Below are 18,698 nucleotides of genomic sequence, written 5' to 3' on the forward strand. Positions count from 1 at the left end.
ACGCAGGGTCCTGTGTCGTTCCTCCACGAAGACGGGGAGCGACATAATGGTGCCGTGACTCGGATATGAAGCCTAGGCAGGGTTTAGTGTCGTTCCTCCACGAAGAGGGGGAGCGACACCAAGCGGGCTGCCCAGCACAGCGCCAGAAAGTTCTGAGGGTCGGCAGTGCCTAAGAGGGGAGGGGAGGACGCTTGGCACATGGGTAGCATGCATCGCATCGCCACCCTCTGAACCTGGGCCACAGGATAGGTCACCCAGGAGCCAGGCATTCTGCTGTTTGTTTCCAGATCCACTAGTAACGTCCATGTAGCGCTGGGTACCGTCTCAACCTCTCTGCCCCACTTGTCACTAATGTTCATCAGCGTAGCCAGTCCTGTTTTATTTACTTCTAACTTGGGGTAAGTGGTTTGGGGAGGAGCTTATAGAATGGGGAGGTTGAGAGTGGCAAACAGGTGGAACAAATCAAAGATGACAACCAAGAGAACGTCTTGGTTGGCAGATTAGGGAGCAGAGCAGGGTCAGTGCCCTACGCAGGAAGGGAATGGAGCCTTAGGTCTGATTTGTGGCCCACGATAAGCTCTGAGTCACCCTGTGGGCCTCGGTCCACGCCTTGTGTATCCCTGGCATACCCTGGAGGTGAACCTCAGAACGCCCTGGCACTGCAGGGCGCCAACTGCCTCTCAGAACTCCACATGAAAGGGAACTGCTAGCAGCAGTTAGCGTTCCAGAAATGTGTTTGGTGGCTGTTGGAATTTGAGCGTCAGCGTGCACTTGGGCAAACACGCAGAGTCAAGGCCTGGGGTTCCTCCCTACTTCTGCCGATGAACAAGACAGGTGAGAAATGTTTTGTGAACTGCAGGAGGCCTGCAAGCAGACTGTTGTCCAGCAACTAGGAACACTGACCCTCTAACAGTTTCCCTCCTGTAAGTTGGGAACACGGGAGTGTCCCCCCTTGCACAGAGAAAGGGTACCAAGATAACCGCAGGGTCAGCCTTCCCTAAACCCCTTCTGCCTCCCCTGTGCACCCACAGGAGAGACGGGCAGAAACCTTCCGTGGCAAGAGGCAGATCCTGTTAGGGGCTGTGAACCACTGAGTGGAAGTCTAACTGGCTTTAAAATAAAGAGTGTCCGGGGAAGTGAGGTCCTCTAGGGTAGCCTGAGATAAGGTGGAAACCTCTCCACCAGCCTGTTTCCCCTTTTCCTTCATCCCCCTCCTCCCGCCCACCCTGCACCTGTTGGGCAGGGTAACCAGGAGCGCAGAGGGCCCTGCCCACGCGTCCTCAGCTGCTGGGAGAGGCGCCTCGAGCACAAGTGACAAGTTCAAGGCAATCAGAGCAGAAATACGGGGGCTTGAGCCAGCTTTCCACAAAAGCACTTTAATAGTGTACAGTTTTCCAAAATATATTTTTTGTAAGAAAATGCAATAATTATAAGTCTTTACAAACAAGTTTCTCCATAAAGTCCAGTGTACTTCAGACCCCTGTCCACTAAGACATCTGCTTCCCCAGTCTCCTGGGCAAAATGTTTAACACTTACTGACAATAATAACAATAAGACCCACATCAAGTAACAGTGCCCCCTCCCCCTTGGTGTCGGGTTCTCAGTAGACCCGAGGTCAGCTATGACAGTGACAAAAGCTATGCTGTGGTTTTACTCTGCCATCTCCGCTCCCCCTGTCTTGTTCCCTTTGGTCCTTGGTCCTGCGGGGAGAAGTTCCGCCTGAGAAAGTTCATTCAACAGCGTTGGCAGAAAGACTCCTCCTCCAACATCGCTGACTCACAGGAAGTGCATGCGGCCTGTGGATGGAGTCCCCGTTGTCTTCGTGCCCTCCCTGGCCTTCCCGGGTAAGGGCGGGGGGACTGCGGGGTAATTCCCTCCCCTGTGTCAGTCTGGTGCCCACAAGTGGCAGCCCGCGAGCCGCTGACTCTGGGGCTCAAAGTACTGGGCAGGCTACGGCTGCAGCTCCCAATCCTGTCTAAATAACCCTGGGAGTTTAGCATGTCGCTGCGGGCTTCAGAGTCGGGAAAAGATTGGACTAGACCTCCCACTAGAGCATCACAGTCCAGCCATTGCGAGCTGACTCCAGCCAGGGTCACATTTTAAAATAAAAATGCCCGATCTACAAGACAAATACTTTGTCACCAACTTGTCTTGTTACGTAACATTTAAAAAAAAGAACACACAGTTTTCATTTCTAGTAGGATAGACATTTACATTCGTGTTCAGAGAAAGAGCTTAGCCATCTCTCCTAGCTAACACATGTTTTTTTTTTTTCAAAGTATATTCACTTAAAGCAGTGCAAGATAGATTAACACGTGGCCACTGTATTTACATAACCAAAAAAAAAATAACATATGTAAGTTTCTCCAGTATATTGTCAAAGAGAAAGCCCAAGAAGTGTTGACGCTCTCTGCTAGCTCTCCTCCAGACAGGGGCCAGCCTGGTGCCTGGACTGGATCAGGCCCGTGCCATGCTCTGCACCTCCTCCGTCAGCACCGCCCAGGCTGCCCAGCAGACCCCCCGCTTGTCCCTGAAAGAAACGGTTCCTAAGCTCTCTTTGGTACAACTTGCATACAGTCCTGCTGAGCGCCTGGCGTTCCTCTCACCTCGTCTCAGCCCCAGAATCTCAGCGATCGGACAGCATTTAGAATCCAGAAAAGACAGGGAAAGAAAATGACCTCCACAGAGGCATGGTAACGTGGCCTGGTCCTACTGGCAGGAGAAAGCCAAGGCACCATACCAGATTCTGAAGACACCTGAAAGGCAGGAGCCCTGGTGGCAGTCCTGGGAAAGCTGTCCCAGGCTCTCCATGGACACTGCATGGCCATTCTTCTCACCAGGCCAGCGTCCTGCTCTCTAGTCCCTGCCAGTCGTCATCTCTCAGAGCTGCAGCCCAGGCATACTTGCTGCCTTTGTCAAATGCCCTGGCTGGGGAACATGACCCCGAACCAGCACAGGAGAAACGATCCAGTCCGGCCTCTCCCCCAGGGGCAGGTGCAGAAGCCGAGACCGCTCTCCAGCATAATGTTTCACAGTTGCCCAGCCCACACCTCCAGCTGCTAGAGAGGGCGGATGCTTGGGGATGCTCGGGCCTAGCATTCCCCCAACTCTCGGGAAACTGGAGAGGCCACCCTTGACTCTGACCTTTCTCTTCCTCTAGGATAGGAAATGGCTACAGCCTGCATCAGGGAGCAATCTGGCGGCCAGGGAAGGCTCTTCCCTGAGCCCCACCCCCTTTTAAAAACAGCCTGGGCCAAAGCAGAAAGCCTGATTCATTCTAACCAGTGCAGCCTGGCTCTGCCTCTAGGACCCTGGAGAAGTGCGTGGATTTTAGCCCTGAAATGACGATTTTCGTTCCCCTAAACAGTTCTGCCATTTTCCTAGTGGGTTCCAGGTGACTCATGCCCAGAACAATAAAGGCCATAAGTTCCAGATTCTAGGCAGGATTCCCCCTTCTCAGATCAGCTTAAACCTCACTCTGCCTTCTACCCGCCAGCTGGCTGCTGAGCCCACACACAGGCCTCCCATGTTGGGGAATGGACATGGCTTTGTGCTTCCCTGAGATGCCCCCAGTAGCCCCAGTGGGTTACGGAGAAGACAAACAGCACGGTGAGTTACACACCTTAGCGTGCACTGCGTATCCTGGGCCTGCCTTCCTGTGAGGCCACAGGAGAACCAGGCCTGGATTAACTGAGTCCCCAGTCATTTGAGCTTTGGCCTTTGGCAGTGGAGGGCTGGGTTAGAAAACAAACGTGCATGCAAACAGAACAAAACCCTCAGCAACTTGAGAAGTCCCTGAGTTCTCTATGCAGTGGAGAGTCATGCCTGTCTTCCTGGCTGTTCCAGGGGATTGTCCGGTAAGACACGTCTGGGCGGGGCCTGTCCTGCCCCTCCCTGCTGGGGCTCTGGGATTCACCCTGGTCAGTGAACTGAACCAGAGGAACACTTTGCTACTGCAGCTTTTAGTCCCTGGGAGGGGGGAGGTTGGAAGACCAAAGGAGAGCTTGGGGAGCCTCTCCCTGGAGAGCCGGGGGTGACCGACCAGTGTGGGTGCAGGGCTCCCCTCTGGACCCCGTAGGCAGAACTCGCTCACACTGAGAGGCCCGTCTGGGCTAAGTCCCAATTCCGTTAAGCAAATGTAAGGAAATCAGAATGCAGAACAAGAGGTCCAAGGTCCGGAAATGACCTGTGCAAACCCCCAGGGGCCCTGGGACCAAGTGGAAAAAAGGGGAGAAGGAAGAACTGCTGGCAGGCGAGGCGGGGAAAAGAGATGAGAACTGGGGACCTGTCCTTCCGAGTCATCGGACCCCACGGAGACCTCCAACCAGGTCTGGGCCTGCTGCTCTCCATTCCAGCCCACCCACCAACTGCAGTTTCACCCTGTGCCCAGGAGAGGGCGCAAGTGAGCACCACGGTGTAGATGGGTGCACAGGAGCATGGGACAGAAGGGCGGGGCCTGTGAGTAGGGGAATGGAGGTCCGCTGCTTCGCCCTGAGCCTGCCTGGCCCCTGCCAGCAGCACTGCGCTCAGGCACTCGTGGGTTATCTTACAGGAGGGATCTGCATGGGCTGTGACGTGTTCAGCTTGAGAAGGGAGAGGCAAGGCCCTGGGGGCGCTGGGAGGGGGCGGCCCTGGGAGCCGCGCTCCCCCAGTCCTCTCCTGGAGCCGGAAGGGGACGTCCTCCCCGGTCCAGCGGCACTTGAGGTGGTCAGTGAGCAGTGGTGGGGGCGGGCGGCGGCAGACCCGTTAGAGGTGCGTGTCTTCCTCCTCGTCCAGGTCGTCCTTGGTCAGGTTGTCCAGCGGGACAATCCAGCTGTCCCCCAGCTCCCCGTTAAGGTTGACCACCTTCTTCTCCTGCATCTCGGCCGACGTCTCCATCACTTCTAGGGTCGGGTTGTCATGGTAACCGTTCTCCACGGTCTGCAGCTCCTCCGTGAGTCGTTGCTGGAGCGGGGAAAGAGCAGATTTGGAGGGGATTTTGGAATACAGGTGCCCCGGCAACCCAGGGACTGGCTGAGCTGCGCACTCAGCGCTCACAGGTGGGGGCCTCGTCCAAAGGCCAGCCCTCCAGGCTGTCTCTGATCCCCTCCCCCCACCCCCTCCAGGCGCCCATCCATCAGCGTGAACCGGCAGGACTGTAGAGACGACCCCCCAGCCTGGGCAAGGTGGCCACGGGGTCCCCACGGACACCTGGCAGCCGTGCCTGCTCCCTCCCCGAGAACAGAGGGCCTGTCCGAGGGTCCGTGAGGACGCTGGGCACCGGGAGCCGGCTGGAAGTGTAACCACGGGCAATCCAGGAAGGGGTTTGGGAGAGCCGGGCACGCGTGGGTCCATCCACAGCAAGGCCCACGCAGGTGAGGCTGACTCCCGCTCCCACGGGTACCGGGGCAGTCTGCCGGCCCCCTCTGCTCCGCTGCGGTACGGGGAGGAAGAGGCGCCCACCTGGTCCTTCCTATGGGAGAGGCGCTGGTGGCAGCAGCCGTAGAGGGCAGCGACAAGCAGCAGGAAGGAGGCCATGCAGACGATGGTGATGATGAGCGGCAGGCTGAAGCGGTCCTCGGTCTCCTCCGGGGGCCCCTGGTCCCCAAGCTGCATGTCGCTGACGCCCTCCTGGCCGGGAAGGACAAGGGCAGCCGTCAGGCCCGGGGCCGCCGTGCCCCCTCTGGGTTTGCTCAGCCTAGACTCCTCCACGAGAGAGAGGCCACACGGGGGTCCCAGCCCACAGGGGCAGCCCTGTACCTCTCTCAGGTCATCCCATCTGTCCTTCAGCAGCTCGAACACGGCCGTGGGCAGCAGATTCGCTGTGGGAGGGGCGAGAGGGGCTGCCTCAGCATCCAGCTCAGAGCCTGCGCCGCTCACTGGGTGGGCCGGAAGCGGAGTGGAACTCCCCCCACCCGCCCCCCTCCCACAGCAGGGGCCTCGGCGCCCCTTGCCCTCAACTCACTCTTGATGGTGATTTCTTTGACCACCACTGCGTGGCTCCCCAGCATGGGCGCCAGCAGCACGTGGCACTGGTCCTGGGCGGGGTTGAAGGTAGGCTTGGCCGCTCGGCACAGCAGGGTGACCAGTTTGTCTTCCGGAAGGCTGTCTGTCTGTTGTGGGGAGGCCACTGGTCATTCCTTGTGGCAGCAGCCGGGGCTCCCGGGGCTTGAGCCCGGTCACTACCCCAGCCCTCCTGGTGCCATTCCCAGTCACGAGTATGGTGCCAGGGCCCAGTGGGTTGAGCCGCTGCCTGCAACACCGGCATCCCATATGGGCGCCAGTTTGGTCCCAGCTGTTCCACTTCCTGTCCAGCTCCCTGCTCACGTGCCTGGGAAAGTAGCAAAAGATGGCCCGAGCGCTTGGGACCCTGCACCCACGTGGGAGACCTGAGTGAAGTTCCTGGCTTTGGCCTGGACCAGCCCAAGCTATTGCAGCCATATGGGGATTGAGCCATGGATGGAAGACCTCTGTCTGCCCCTCTCTGTAACTCTACTCATCAAATAAATAAATCTTTTTAAAAAAGTTAAAAGAGCCATGTGCTGTTCTACCGAGTCAGTGTTTGCTTGTGTCTGCCTCATTCCCGGCTGCTGACCCCCTCGCTGTTCACCGTGGTTATGGTCTTTTAGGGATCGTGAATGGGCGCCTGCCTCTCCCCGCAAGGGGGCGCCACCTCGTGCGGAGCCTGCCCTTGGCCAGCCTGGCCTGCTTCTCCGACAGGTACTCTGCGAGCTGCAATGCGCATGCTCCTCCCCGGCTAAGGTCCGGCTCTGAAGCCAGGAGCGGGCTGGGGACAGGAGGCGGCATAGGGCAAAGCAGGGGCCACCCAGCTGCCCGTGCAGGAGGAACCAGCTGAGGCGGCTCCAGTGCTGCCTGCTCGCCGCTGTTTCTCCGACCTGACCTTGGAACGTCGGGCACGGCTTCCCTGATGACACCTGCCCCCCAAACAGCCCCTGGAATCCCTCGGGCTTACTAACGCCCCATCCTGCCTTAGGAGGGGATTCACGGCCAAGCTCGGGGCAGTCCGTGCCTTGTGCAGTCATCCCAGCCCCAGCAGCGGGCGGCTGCAACGGTCACTTGCAGACTGGCTACACAGAAGGAAAAGATCTGCCGGAAACAAGACCCCTCTAGCCTTGGGGTCCAACTTCACTTCGTGGGCTACGCGACCAGGGGTGGCTGCAGACACACACTCACCAGGAGAGGGCAGCAGCGAGCCGGCAGCACCGGCACCCCCAGGCCCCAACAGCCAAAGGACTGCAGCTACCACAGCCTCTCTCCGCTGGGGCGTCCTCACCGCAGGGCCTGGCTGCTTTGCGTCCAGGGGCCCGTAGTTCTGGGGTCTTCCTAGCTCCCAGCCAGCTCCCTAGCTCCCCAGGTCAGGGGAGAGCTGCCCACGCTGTTCCCCCAGTGAGGCTAGGAAGCATGAACCCAATCAGAAGAGCTGACCACACCTGTCACAGTGAGGTGAGTCTCCGAAGCCCAGAGACAGAGGCAGAAGGGACCAGGTCCAGAGCCTTCCAGCTCCCGGAGTCAGGAAGACCCGGCTCCTTTCCCTGACCCTGCCTTGTCCCGACTGCTTGCTCTGTTCAGACTGGGGGGCGGGTGTGGCGCTGGGGCACAGCGGGCTAAGCTGCAGCCTGCAGCTCCAGTGCTGTCTCGAGTCCCAGCTGCTCCCTGCTAATGCACCTGGGAAAGCTGAAAACGATGGTCCAAGTGCTTGGGCCCCTGCACCCACCCACCCAGGTGGAGTTCCAAGTTGCTGGCCCAGCCCTAGCTGTTGCTCCCATTTGGGGACTGACCGAGTGCATGGAGATCTCTGTCTCTCCTTCTCCCTGACTCTGCCTTTGAAATACATGTATCTTTAAAAAAAAAAAAAAAAAGACTTGGAGTGGGGAGGTACCGCTCACCCCCTCATTCCTCCACCTTCCCCACCTGGATGCTGGCTGGCTGCCAGCCTGGGGCGGGGTCCTGGGGCTCTGGGGGGCCAGGTACTCACGCAGGGGCTGCTTCTGGTGAGGTTCAGGATGAGCAGCTGCTCGGTTGGTCTCTCCGGAGGCCCGCAGCTTACCTGGAAGAGGCCGGTAGAACAGGTCGAGGCCCACAGCCAGGGGCTCTCCGACCCTGCCCGCCCCTGGGTGGAAGGGAGGAGCAGCTCGTGGCAAGCTGGGCACCGCTGGACCAGGCTCGGAGCCGGGCATGGCCCCCACTGCCCAGCCGTGTGAGGCAGCATCGGGCCATGCCAGGCAAAGGCGGTGAAAGCAGATGGCTCCCAATAGCCCCAAGCCAGGGTTCCGGGTGAAGGAGGACTAGAACCGCCCTCCTGCCTGGGCCCGGGACTCACCCTCTGGTCTCTCACTGCCGAGGTGGGGGAAAGCGTGCTGGGGCCGTGCAGGGCAGTTGAAGCCAACTCAGTGCTGGAGCTTGTGGGGCCCCTGCCGGTTGTGTCCTCTGTTCCTGCCGCCGAGGGGCCCGAGGGCTGCAGTGCGGGGGAGGGGGAGGGAGAGGAGGGAAAGGGGGAGGAGGAGGGGGAGGCTGGGCTGGGTGGCATCGGGCTGGGCATCCCTTGAGTCTCTGCTGAGCTGGCCACGGGCGCTGCAATCGGGAACACAACAGTCAACCACAGGAAGCAGTGCCCTGCACAGGCGGCTTTCTCGGGGTGTTTGGTCTCAGCCGCCACCAAGCTGGAGCCAGCAGGCTCTGGGGAGGGAGGCAGGGGGATGACGTGGAGCCCTGTGACAGTCGACAGGGGGCTGGGACGAGCCAAAGAACCAGCCACGGGAGTTGACGCTACAGCAATGCTGCCCTTATAGAACCTCACACCCGCACTCTGGGGGAGGTCCCGTCGTCACCCTGTTCTGTAAGTGGGGAGACTGAGCCTCGTGATCTGCCCAAGGCCACACGCCGAAGGGTGGCAGAGACTTGGACCCAGGCGCACCCGGCTCAGGGCACTCTCACTGCAGCACACGGCCACCGTGACCCCCAGTGTGCACCCAGCACCCTGGAGCTCCCAGGAATGCAGGCTCCCAGGTTCACGGCCAGGAGTTCCGCTTCGACAGATCTGGACGGGTCAGGGTCTGGAGGTGCATGGCCCATCTGTAGATTCTGAAGTTAATTTTCCAGACTAAGATTATCACTTGAAAAACCGAGGGGCTGGCATTGTGGCGTGGCAGGCTAAGCCACCGCCTGCAACAGCGGCATCCCATATACACCAGTTGGAGTCCTGGCTGCTCCACTTCTAATTCAGCTCCCTACTAATGTGCCTGGGAGAGCAGTGGAAGGTGACCCACGGACTTGGGGCCCTGCACCCATGCAGGAGACCTGGATGGAGTTCCAGTCTCCTGCCCCAACTGCTGTGGCCATCTGGGGAGTGAACCAGAGGTTGGAGGACCATCCTTCCTGGCCCCTGCCCCCTCCCCCTCCCCTTCTGTCACTCTGCCTTTCAAATACATTTTTTTTTAAAAAACTAAATAATAGGAAATGGAATACAGTAGACAATATCAGGATGTATAATAGAAAGCTGAACTCTTATTTAGTGAAACTTCCGAATCAATTCATGTGTGTGTTAGGTGTATGTGTTCCGGATCATGATGTAAAAGTAAAGTGTGTTTCTTGTTTCCTAAATATGTATTTACTTATTTTTTAAAGGTTTATTTATTTGCAAGGCAGAGCAACAGAGAGAGAGAGAGAGAGAGAGAGAGAGAGAGAGAGAATCTTCCACCCTCTGGTTTATTCCCCAAATGGTCACAAAGGCCAATTCAGGGCCAGGCTGAAGCTGGGAGTCCGGAGCTCCACCTGGGCTCCCACATGGGTGCAGGGGCCCAAGCACTTGCATCTTCCTCTGCTTTCCCAAGTGCATGAACAGGGAGCTGGATCAGAAGTGCAGCAGCTAGAACTTGAACCAGCGCTCACAGGCTGACGTCCCAGGCAGCAGCTTAACCCACGGCACCACAATACCGACCCCTAAAATGTGTTTCTTACTGTGAGTTGTCGTGGGACAGTGGGAGATGCACTGTCCTTTCTAGAGTGCAACCAACACCCTGCCGTGGGCACGCAGTCTCCCGTGTGGCTGAGGCGCTGGCCGGGGCAGGCGGAGCACTGAGCTCCACCTGCGCGCTCAGCTCTGCTGGCCTGCGCTCATCACTCACATGGGAAGCCGATTCTGAAGGAACTGTGTTTAACTCTCAGCATGAATTTACTCTGCCTGCCAGCTGAGCACCTGTATGGGACACAAGGGGCTTCAAAAAGTTCCTGAAAAACTGAATTAGGGGGGCCGGCGCTGTGATGTGGCGGGTAGGGCCCATATCGGCACCAGTTTGAGTCCCGGCTGCACACTTCCAATCCAGCTCTCTGCTGTGGCCTGGGAAAGCAGAAGACAGCCCAAGTCCCTGGGCCCCTGCACCTGCAGGGGAGACCCGGAGGAAGCTCTTGGCTTCGGATCAGCGTAGCTCTGGCCATTGCGGCCATCCGGGAAGTGAACCAGCAGATGGAAGACCTCTCCCCAGCCCCGCCTCAGCCTCTTTGTAACTCTGCCTTTCAAATAAAATAAATAAATCTTAAAAAAAAAAAAAAAAAAGTAATTGAGAAGCTTCCCTATTTAAGAAAAAAAAACTGAATTAGGGGCTGGCACTGAGGTATAGCGGGTATAGCCATCGCCTGCAGCGCCAGCATCCCTTATGGGTGCCAGTTTGAGTCCCGGCTGTTCCACTTCCAATCCAGCTCCTTGTCAATGCACCTGGGAAAGAATGGAGGATGGCACGAGTGCTTGGGCCCCTGCACCTACATGGGAGACCAGGCTCCCAGCTTTGGCCTGGCCCAGCCCTGGATGTTACAGGAATTTGGAGAGAACCAGCAGATGGAAGATGGAAGATTTTCTCTCTCTCTCTCTCTCCCTGCCTCTCAAATAAAAATAAATGAAAAAGGAGCTGTTTATTTCAGTAGAAGAACTGAGAAATTCATGCAGAATTTTGTCACAATTTGCATTTTCCACAAACGTTTTGAAGGCCCCTCATATAAGCACTGAAAAGTTTATTCTTCCCTGAAAATAAAAGGAAAACCAAGCAGTCACACTCACTCAGTGTCGCAGGCTTCCCCTGGGGTGTGGAGAGGGTGCCAGAGCCGGTGCCAGAGCCAGTGACAGGGCCCAGGCTGCCAGCAGCCGTGGGGAAACTGAGCTGGGGCCCCTCGGAGGGCTTCGGGGTGGCATGGCCCAGCAGGTCAGGGCTGGTCGAGTTGGTCACAGGAGGAGCAGTGGGTCCCGGGGTGCCGACATCTGTGGTCTGACGGGGGGCCTGGCTCGTGGCCTCTGTGGCCAGAGGCTTTGTGGTGATGCTGTGGTTGCTCGGAGCTTTGGATGCAGCTGGGTCCTGAGCTGCGACCTGGCTGCCACTGGTGACAGGCCGAGCAGAGCCGGTGACGTGTGCCGTGGGGACGCCACCTGCATCCTTAGCTTCAGCCTTAGTAGTAACACTCAGGCTCTGCTGTGTTGTGGTCGAGCCCTGGGCCGGGGCTGAGTTCTCCACGGAGCTTCCAGGGGATGCAGAGGGGCTCTGGGTGGCTGGGGCTTTCGTCGTCATGGGTGTAGTGTTCTGCTCGGCCGGGACCGAAGCCGCCACGGAGCTTTTGGGGGCTGGGGCTGAGGCTGGGGCAGGCCTGGTAGATGTTGAAGTGGCCATGGGGGTTGGGCCGGGCTGGGGACCTGTTGACAGACACAACACAGAATCAGGTTAAGGTGTTGGCTGTAGGTCCTGCTCCTCCCTTGGGCCCGAGAGACCCAGCTCCCTGCCCTAGACGCATCCTGACTTTACCAGGGTCCAAGAAACATCCAAGGGGGGCGGCAGAAAGAGAACAGAGGAAGCCCAGGGAAGTCCTGCCCGGGAGGACAGCACAGCCTGGCTGCGCCACAGGCCCCATGCACACCCACACCCAGTGATCGGCCCACATGCCTGCCTCTGCGCCCCAGCCCCCAGGCTCACGCCCAGGGAAGACATCACCCTGCCCTGGTCTGAGTGCAGCCTCTGTTACCCCACAAGTCACCCTCTAGATTCTACAAGGAGACATCGGCGATCGAGGGAAGTCCCACACGCCATGGCCGTGGCCTAAAGACCCCTGCGGGCCGTGCTGCAGGAAGACCTTTGGCTCCACTGGGCCCGGCAGGTGGCAGGCTCGGGCTCAGGCCTGGGGACGCACAGGCGAGCAGGCCTGCAGGACACGCAGGCTCAGGTGCAGAAGCCCACGCGTGCCTGGGCGAGCAGGCAGAATCACTGATGGTCTGGGAGCTCCGGGTGCCCGGAGAGACATGCGCCAGGGCGGGGCACAACAGCTTGGCCAGCCAGGCACTCCTGGGGGTTTGTGGGGAGACACGCACATTCCATCAGCTGAGCACCACGCCCCGTGGACCCCCACATGGGGAAGGAAGCCTCAGCTGGAGCACGGTGCAGGGAGAGCCCTCAGATCCAGTACTGGGCTGCAGCTGCTTTCGCCGTCTCCCACCACCACGGCCCACGGGGCAGTCATGAGGGGACAGGGAAGCCACAAGCTGTGCTGTCATCCAGAACCTTCTGCAGATCTACCCCGGCAGTTCTGCGCATCCCCCTCCCCCCCCAGGAGGTCCACGGTCCTGACCACCATTCCAAACTCAGCAGCCACCACCTAGGAGTTACTGGGAGGACCCCACCTCGGGGTAGTCACCTTCGACGTTCCCAGCCAGACAGCTGTCCTACACTAGCCCCTAGGTGCTCCCCTAAATGGTGTTAGCAGCCCATAGCAGTCCCCTCTCACAGGTACCAGCATTTGGCCCCAAATCCCGTGAGCTGGCTGCTCACGGGAGCCCCTTCTGGGTGAGGGAGAGGTGGGGGCAGGGGCAGGTGGGGCCGTGCTGGTGTCAACCAGAGTCGCACCTCGGCTTCTTGAGGACCTGCCCAGGCTTTCAACTTGATGATGGAGAGCTGCAAAATAAGCCTAAGGAAAAACAGGAGGCATGACATGAGGACAATAAAGTCAGAAGTGAGAGTCACAGAAACCGAACACAACAAGCAAATGCCAGAGTGTGAAGAACCGGGTTTTAGAAAAGGCTAATAAAATATTAAAGACTTTGATGAGGATGATCAAAAAGGGGAAGGTTCAAGGCATAAAACAATAGGAGGTATAAAACAGGCATTTGCCATCACAGGCAAGTGCTTATCAATTTCAAGGCGGGATGGACAAATTCCTTGCTTAAGAAAAAAAAAAAGCAACACACCAGGATGACTCAAGAAGAAATGGAAAGAATAATATGTCCTATACTCAACAAGGAATTGACTAGGTAATTAATACTTTCCTTACAAAGAAACTCCCTGACTAAATCCAAGATCACATGATTCCAGCCTTACACAGTCTGATCCGGCACGGTCTGATCTGTAATGATTGTGCATCTACAGAAGGGAGCAGTTCACATGCATTTACCAAACAACAAAGAAAACGACTGGCAAATCTGGCTTCATCACAGTTAAGGGCTTGGCGCCAGTTAGCTTAAGCTGCTGCTTGCTGCATCGGCGCTGGTTGAAGTCCCGGCTGCTCCACTTCAATCTGGCTGCCTGTGCCTGGGAAAGCAGTGGAGGATGGCCCAGGTCCTTGAGCCCTGCACCCACGTGGGAGACCCGGAAGCTTTGCACCAACCCAGCTCCAGCCATCTGGGGAGTGAACCAGCAGATGGAAGCTCTGTCTCTCTCCCTCCCTCTCTCTGCCTCCCCTGACCCCAACCCTGTAACTCTGCCTTTTGAATAAATATATTTTTAATAAAATAAAAAAGGTGAGAGCTTATATGCATCCAAAGAAACCACTGCCCTTCCATCGAACAAGAGCAGACTGTAAGAGAACTTCCGCTCTCTACAGGAGGAAGAAGCTTCCTGCGACTGGGCTGGAGACCACCAGAGAACAGAGGTTCTGGCCTGCAGACTGGAGAAGGGAGGCACTGCAGGGAGAAACTGGACCCCAGATGTCAGCCCGGGAGCCCCCCAGGGTAGTCATAAGGAGCCCAGAAAGCCCCTCCCGGCCTGGGCTGTAAGCAGCAGAAGCCCAGCCCCCGTGTCCCCTGTGTGGAGGGTCAAGAATCTCTCAGGTGACTGGGGAAGCCCCCGCTGCTGATGGGACAAGAACAGGAAAAAGAGAAAAGCTGCTTCCCGTGGGGGCGGGGCGAGTATTTGCCCTAGGCCCTGTGCAGAGTCCACCACTACCTCCAGGAAGAGGCAGGAATGCCGGCAAAGGCCACGTCCTGAAGCCAGACCATCAGAGCAAGTCCCGTCCCCTCCCCTACCCCCGCACGCCGAAAGTACAAAGCAGAAATGACGTGGAATACGGCTGTGGGGAGTAGCACAAAGCCCAGACCTATAGCCAGACAGGAAGGGAAGACGGTGCAACTCTGAAAGTATCCATGGCAACAACAAAACTTAAAGCCCAACTCCCATCTAGCCTCTCACACTAACGAGATGGCAGAAGAAAAAAGTGAGACTCTCCAGAAACGCTCAGGATCAACCAGCTATCTGGGAAATGCAAATCACAACCACACAGAGGTTCCACCTCACTCCTGTAAGAGCGGCTCTCCTACCGAAATCAACAGATGACAAGTGCTGGTGAGGCTGTGGGGGAAAAGGTCCTCCAACCCACTGTTGGCGCGAACGTACACTGGTCCAGCCACTGTGGAAGACAGAGTGGAGATCCCTCAGACATCTGAATAGAGACCTACCACGCGACCCAGCCATCCCACTCCTGGGCATTTACTCAAGGGAAATGAAACCAGCATGTACAAGAGTGATCTGTACCTCCATGTTTACTACAGCACAATTCACAGTAGCTAAGACAGGGAATCAACCCAGATGTCCATCAGCTGAAGAGTGGATAAAGAAATTATGGGATATACACACCAAGGAGTAATCCTGTCTTTTGCAACAAGGTGGTCGCAACTGGAAACCATATACTTAGTGAAATAAGCCAGTCCCAAAAACATATCCTGTTTTCCCCCATCCGAGGTAACTAATAGAATACCTGAAATATAAAGTATTGGAGTGTAATGGACATTCTGAGATTAGAGGATTGTTTACAGCCCTTGTCTCTTTCATGGAGGAACAGTGTTTTTTTTTTCTCTCTCTCTTCATGCTATTTGTTGAGCTCTTTTACTTAGAGTAGGGTTAACCATATGATCATTAAGCAAGCTGAAAAGAGATCTTTGTAATAATTAAGAGTGGGCATCCAAGAGGCAGAAGGGAGAAGGGCTGGAGCGTGGGCGGGGGGAAGGGCCACTGTGTTACTAAATCTGCATATATCAAATACAGGAAACTTGTATAACTTAAATCAGATTTTTAAAAAGCAGAGAAAAGTGGTGCCGTCGGCAGCTGCCACGTGCTGTCTGGCTCTGGATTCGCCTGTCCTGGACATCACTCGCGCTTCCTGTCGGTGCAGTCCTGCGGCAGGTGGTCTCCCGGGCCACCTTCTTCCACTTAGCTGTGCTGGGCTCCCTCTGCTTCCGTCCCCCCTCTCCGTCCACTCTCCTCCTCTCCTGTCCTTTTTTCCAGGGTAATTTATTGAAAAGCCAGGACTCCAGCCAGGCCCTCTGATAGCCCACACACACCGGAAGCTTGGCTTTCTTTCCCAGCTTTTCTTCTCCACGCTTGTCCTCAAGGTTCATGGGTATTGTGGCCTACTGTCAGTTCTTTAATGATATTCCACTGTGTATTCCTATAGCACTTTGTTTATCCACTATTTAGCTGATAAACAGTGCAATTGTTTCAATTTTTAGGTTACTGTGAATAATGTTGCTATGAACATCCACGTTTTCCTGTGGACCTGTGGTTTCACTTTTCTTGGGTAGAAACCTACAATAGAATTATTGGATCATACAGTAATTCTGTGTTTAGCATCAAGTAAAGATGCCAAGCTGTTTTCCCAAGTGGCTGTACTATTTTACATACCAGCAAGCAATTTTCCATGAAGCCAGATTTTCCACATCCTCACCAGCAACTGTCATCTTTTTTTTTTTTTTAAGATTTATTTTTGTTTATTCGAAAGGCAGAATTACAGAGAGGCAGAGGAAGAGAGAAAGAGAGGTCTCCCATCCGCTGGTTCAATCCCCAGATGGCCACAATGGCTGCAGCTGTGCCGATCAGGAGCCAGGAGTCTCTTCTGGGTCTCCCACGTGGGTGCAGGGGCCCAAGGACTTAGGCCATCCTCCACTGCTTTCCCAGGCTATAGCAGAGAGCTGGATCAGAAGAGGAGCAGCCGGGACTCGAACTGGCACCCACATGGGATGCTGGCACTGTGGGCGGTGGCTTTACTTGCTACGTCACTGTGCCAGGTAAGAGGGACCAGGATGGTGCTCCTGGCTCCTGGCTATGGTGGAATTTAGGGAGTGAACCAGCTGATGAAAGATCTCGGTTTCTGTCAATTTGCCTTTTAAACAGATAAATAAAATGGGCAAAGGATGACCAGGTAACACCGCACACAGGCACAGTTCCTCTCAGGGCTAGTGTTGAGCCCCCATATTGACAAAAAAAAAATAAATAAATAAGAAAAAACATAGGAGGACCATGACATACACAGAAAAATCATCCACAAAATGCAACATCCATTCATGGTGTTTTAAAACAATCTCAGCTAATAGAAGCAAATGTCCCTTGCCTAACAATTGATATATCCAAGGGGCCGGCACTGTGGCATAGCGGGTGAAGCCGTCGCCTGCAGTGCTGGCATCCCATATGGGTGCTGGTTCAAGACCCGGTTGCTCCACTTCCCATCCAGCTCTCTGCTGTGGCCCAGGAAAACAGTGGAAGGTGGCCCAAGTACTTGGGCCCCTACACTCATATGGGAGATTGGGAGGGAGCTCCTGGCTTCGGATCAGTACAGCTCTGGCTGTTGCGGCCAACTGGAGAGTGAACCAGCAGATGGAAGACCTCTCTCTCTCTCTCTCTTTCTCTCTCTGCCTCTCCTTCTCTGTGTAACTCTTTCAAAAAAAAACTTAAAAAAAATTAAAACACAACTGATATATCCAAATAAAGCTACAGTTTAACGCCCTTAATGGGCAAACTGAACGCTTTGCCTAGAGGCTTGGGAGTGTGGCGAGAAGGTGCTACGGCACACGGTACCAGGAGTCCTAGCCAGCTGAGCAGGAGGAGAAACAGGGCAGGCTTTGGCGCCGGGGTGAAGACCCCCTTTGGCTGCCTGCATCCCACCTCAGAGCGCTTGGGATCAACTCCCCGCTTTGCTTCGGATTTAGCTTCTGGCTGGTGCACCTGGGAGAGAGCAGATGTTGACCAAGTACTCGGGTCCCTGCCACCCACGTGGGAGACCTGGATGGGGTTCCTGGCTCCCGCCTACTGCAGCATGTAGGAAGTGAACCAGCAAGATCTGGGTTTCTCCCTCTTGTCAATTTGCCTTTGAAATAAATAAAATGGGCAAAGGACACCCAGAAGACAAGTGAGCATAAGACTCAACATTGTGAGTCATGAGGCAACGGAAAACACCAAGCCCCAAAGAGGAATTCTGCTGGGAATGCACAATGGCACACACACTGGAGACCAGTCCAGCAGTTTGAGTGTGTAATTATCATACGACCCACCAATTCCATTCTTAGGTATTTACTCAAAAGAAATGAAGATCTGTGGTCAGACAGAAAGCCTACATGTCAAGGTTTAGAGCAGCTGTATTTATAATCATAAAAAACTGGAAACCATCAGAATACCCTTCCACAAGTGAATGGTTAAACCGTGCTACACCCATGCAATGACTTCTGGACAGAAAAAGCCATCAACTATTGGTTCACCCTACACCAGATGAATTTCAAACACATTGTGCTAAGGAAAAGAGGTCAAAAGGCTGCATGGTGTTTGATTCCATCTATATGACGTTATGCACGAGGACAAACTATAGGGACAAACACAGGTTTGTGGGTACAAGAGGTTGGGGGCGGAGCTGTCTCAAGTCCACACAAAGTTACGTTAGGACGAGGGAGCTGTCAGGCGCGGCACTGACTGGTGATGTTGCCAAGCCCACAGATTGTACACTGCAAAGAATTTACTTAAGGCAAATCTGGTGAAATGACCAGCTGGGTTGTTCGGGAGATCCTAACATGTACAGAAAACTATGAAAGTTAATCGAATGACATGACAGAGGGCCTCCCAACATCACCTCTCTGCAGGGGGCCGAACAAGAGTAGACCTAAGTAAAGTGGGCAACCTGTTACTTAACTGGCTACTGTAACAGAGCCAAAAAGAACAGTGACTTTTTTTTTTTTGACAGGCAGAGTGGACAGTGAGAGAGAGAGACAGAGAGAAAGGTCTTCCTTTGCCGTTGGTTCACCCTCCAATGGCCGCCGCAGCCAGCGCATGGCGCTGATCCGATGGCAGAAGCCAGGTGCTTCTCCTGGTCTCCCATGGGGTGCAGGGCCCAAGCACTTGGGCCATCCTCCACTGCACTCCCGGGCCACAGCAGAGAGCTGGCCTGGAAGAGGGGCAACCGGGACAGAATCCAGTGCCCTGACCGGGACTAGAACCTGGTGTGCCGGCGCCGCTAGGCGGAGGATTAGCCTAGTGAGCCGCGGCACTGGCCAAGAACAGTGACTTTTAAGTGGTGCGGTTTATTTTATTTATTTATTTATTTTTTTGCTCACAGGGGAAGGAGTTATCAATTTCAAATCCATTTTACATGGATACCAGTGTTGAATAAACAAGTAAACTAATGAGAGACAACAGGAG

At 55.6% G+C, this 18,698-nt stretch overlaps 1 protein-coding gene across 1 annotated transcript in view; it reads right to left on the reverse strand.

Moving 5' to 3' along the window:
• Positions 1-1,394: 1,394 nt before the first annotated feature.
• The window catches only part of PODXL (podocalyxin like), a gene marked incomplete at its 5' end in the record, with an annotated part of 42,700 nt that continues 25,396 nt past the window's right edge, over positions 1,395-18,698 (reverse strand). The window contains 8 exon segments of the mRNA NM_001082766.1: positions 1,395-4,944; positions 5,443-5,610; positions 5,740-5,801; positions 5,945-6,092; positions 7,779-7,838; positions 7,976-8,047; positions 8,321-8,571; positions 11,051-11,674. Coding sequence (NP_001076235.1) covers positions 4,747-4,944; positions 5,443-5,610; positions 5,740-5,801; positions 5,945-6,092; positions 7,779-7,838; positions 7,976-8,047; positions 8,321-8,571; positions 11,051-11,674 — 1,583 coding nt within the window. The 3' untranslated portion in view covers positions 1,395-4,746.

This window comes from Oryctolagus cuniculus, chromosome 3, assembly GCF_051225735.1.
Source record: "Oryctolagus cuniculus isolate XC-2025 breed Fujian yellow rabbit chromosome 3, ASM5122573v1, whole genome shotgun sequence".
NCBI lineage: Eukaryota > Metazoa > Chordata > Mammalia > Lagomorpha > Leporidae > Oryctolagus > Oryctolagus cuniculus.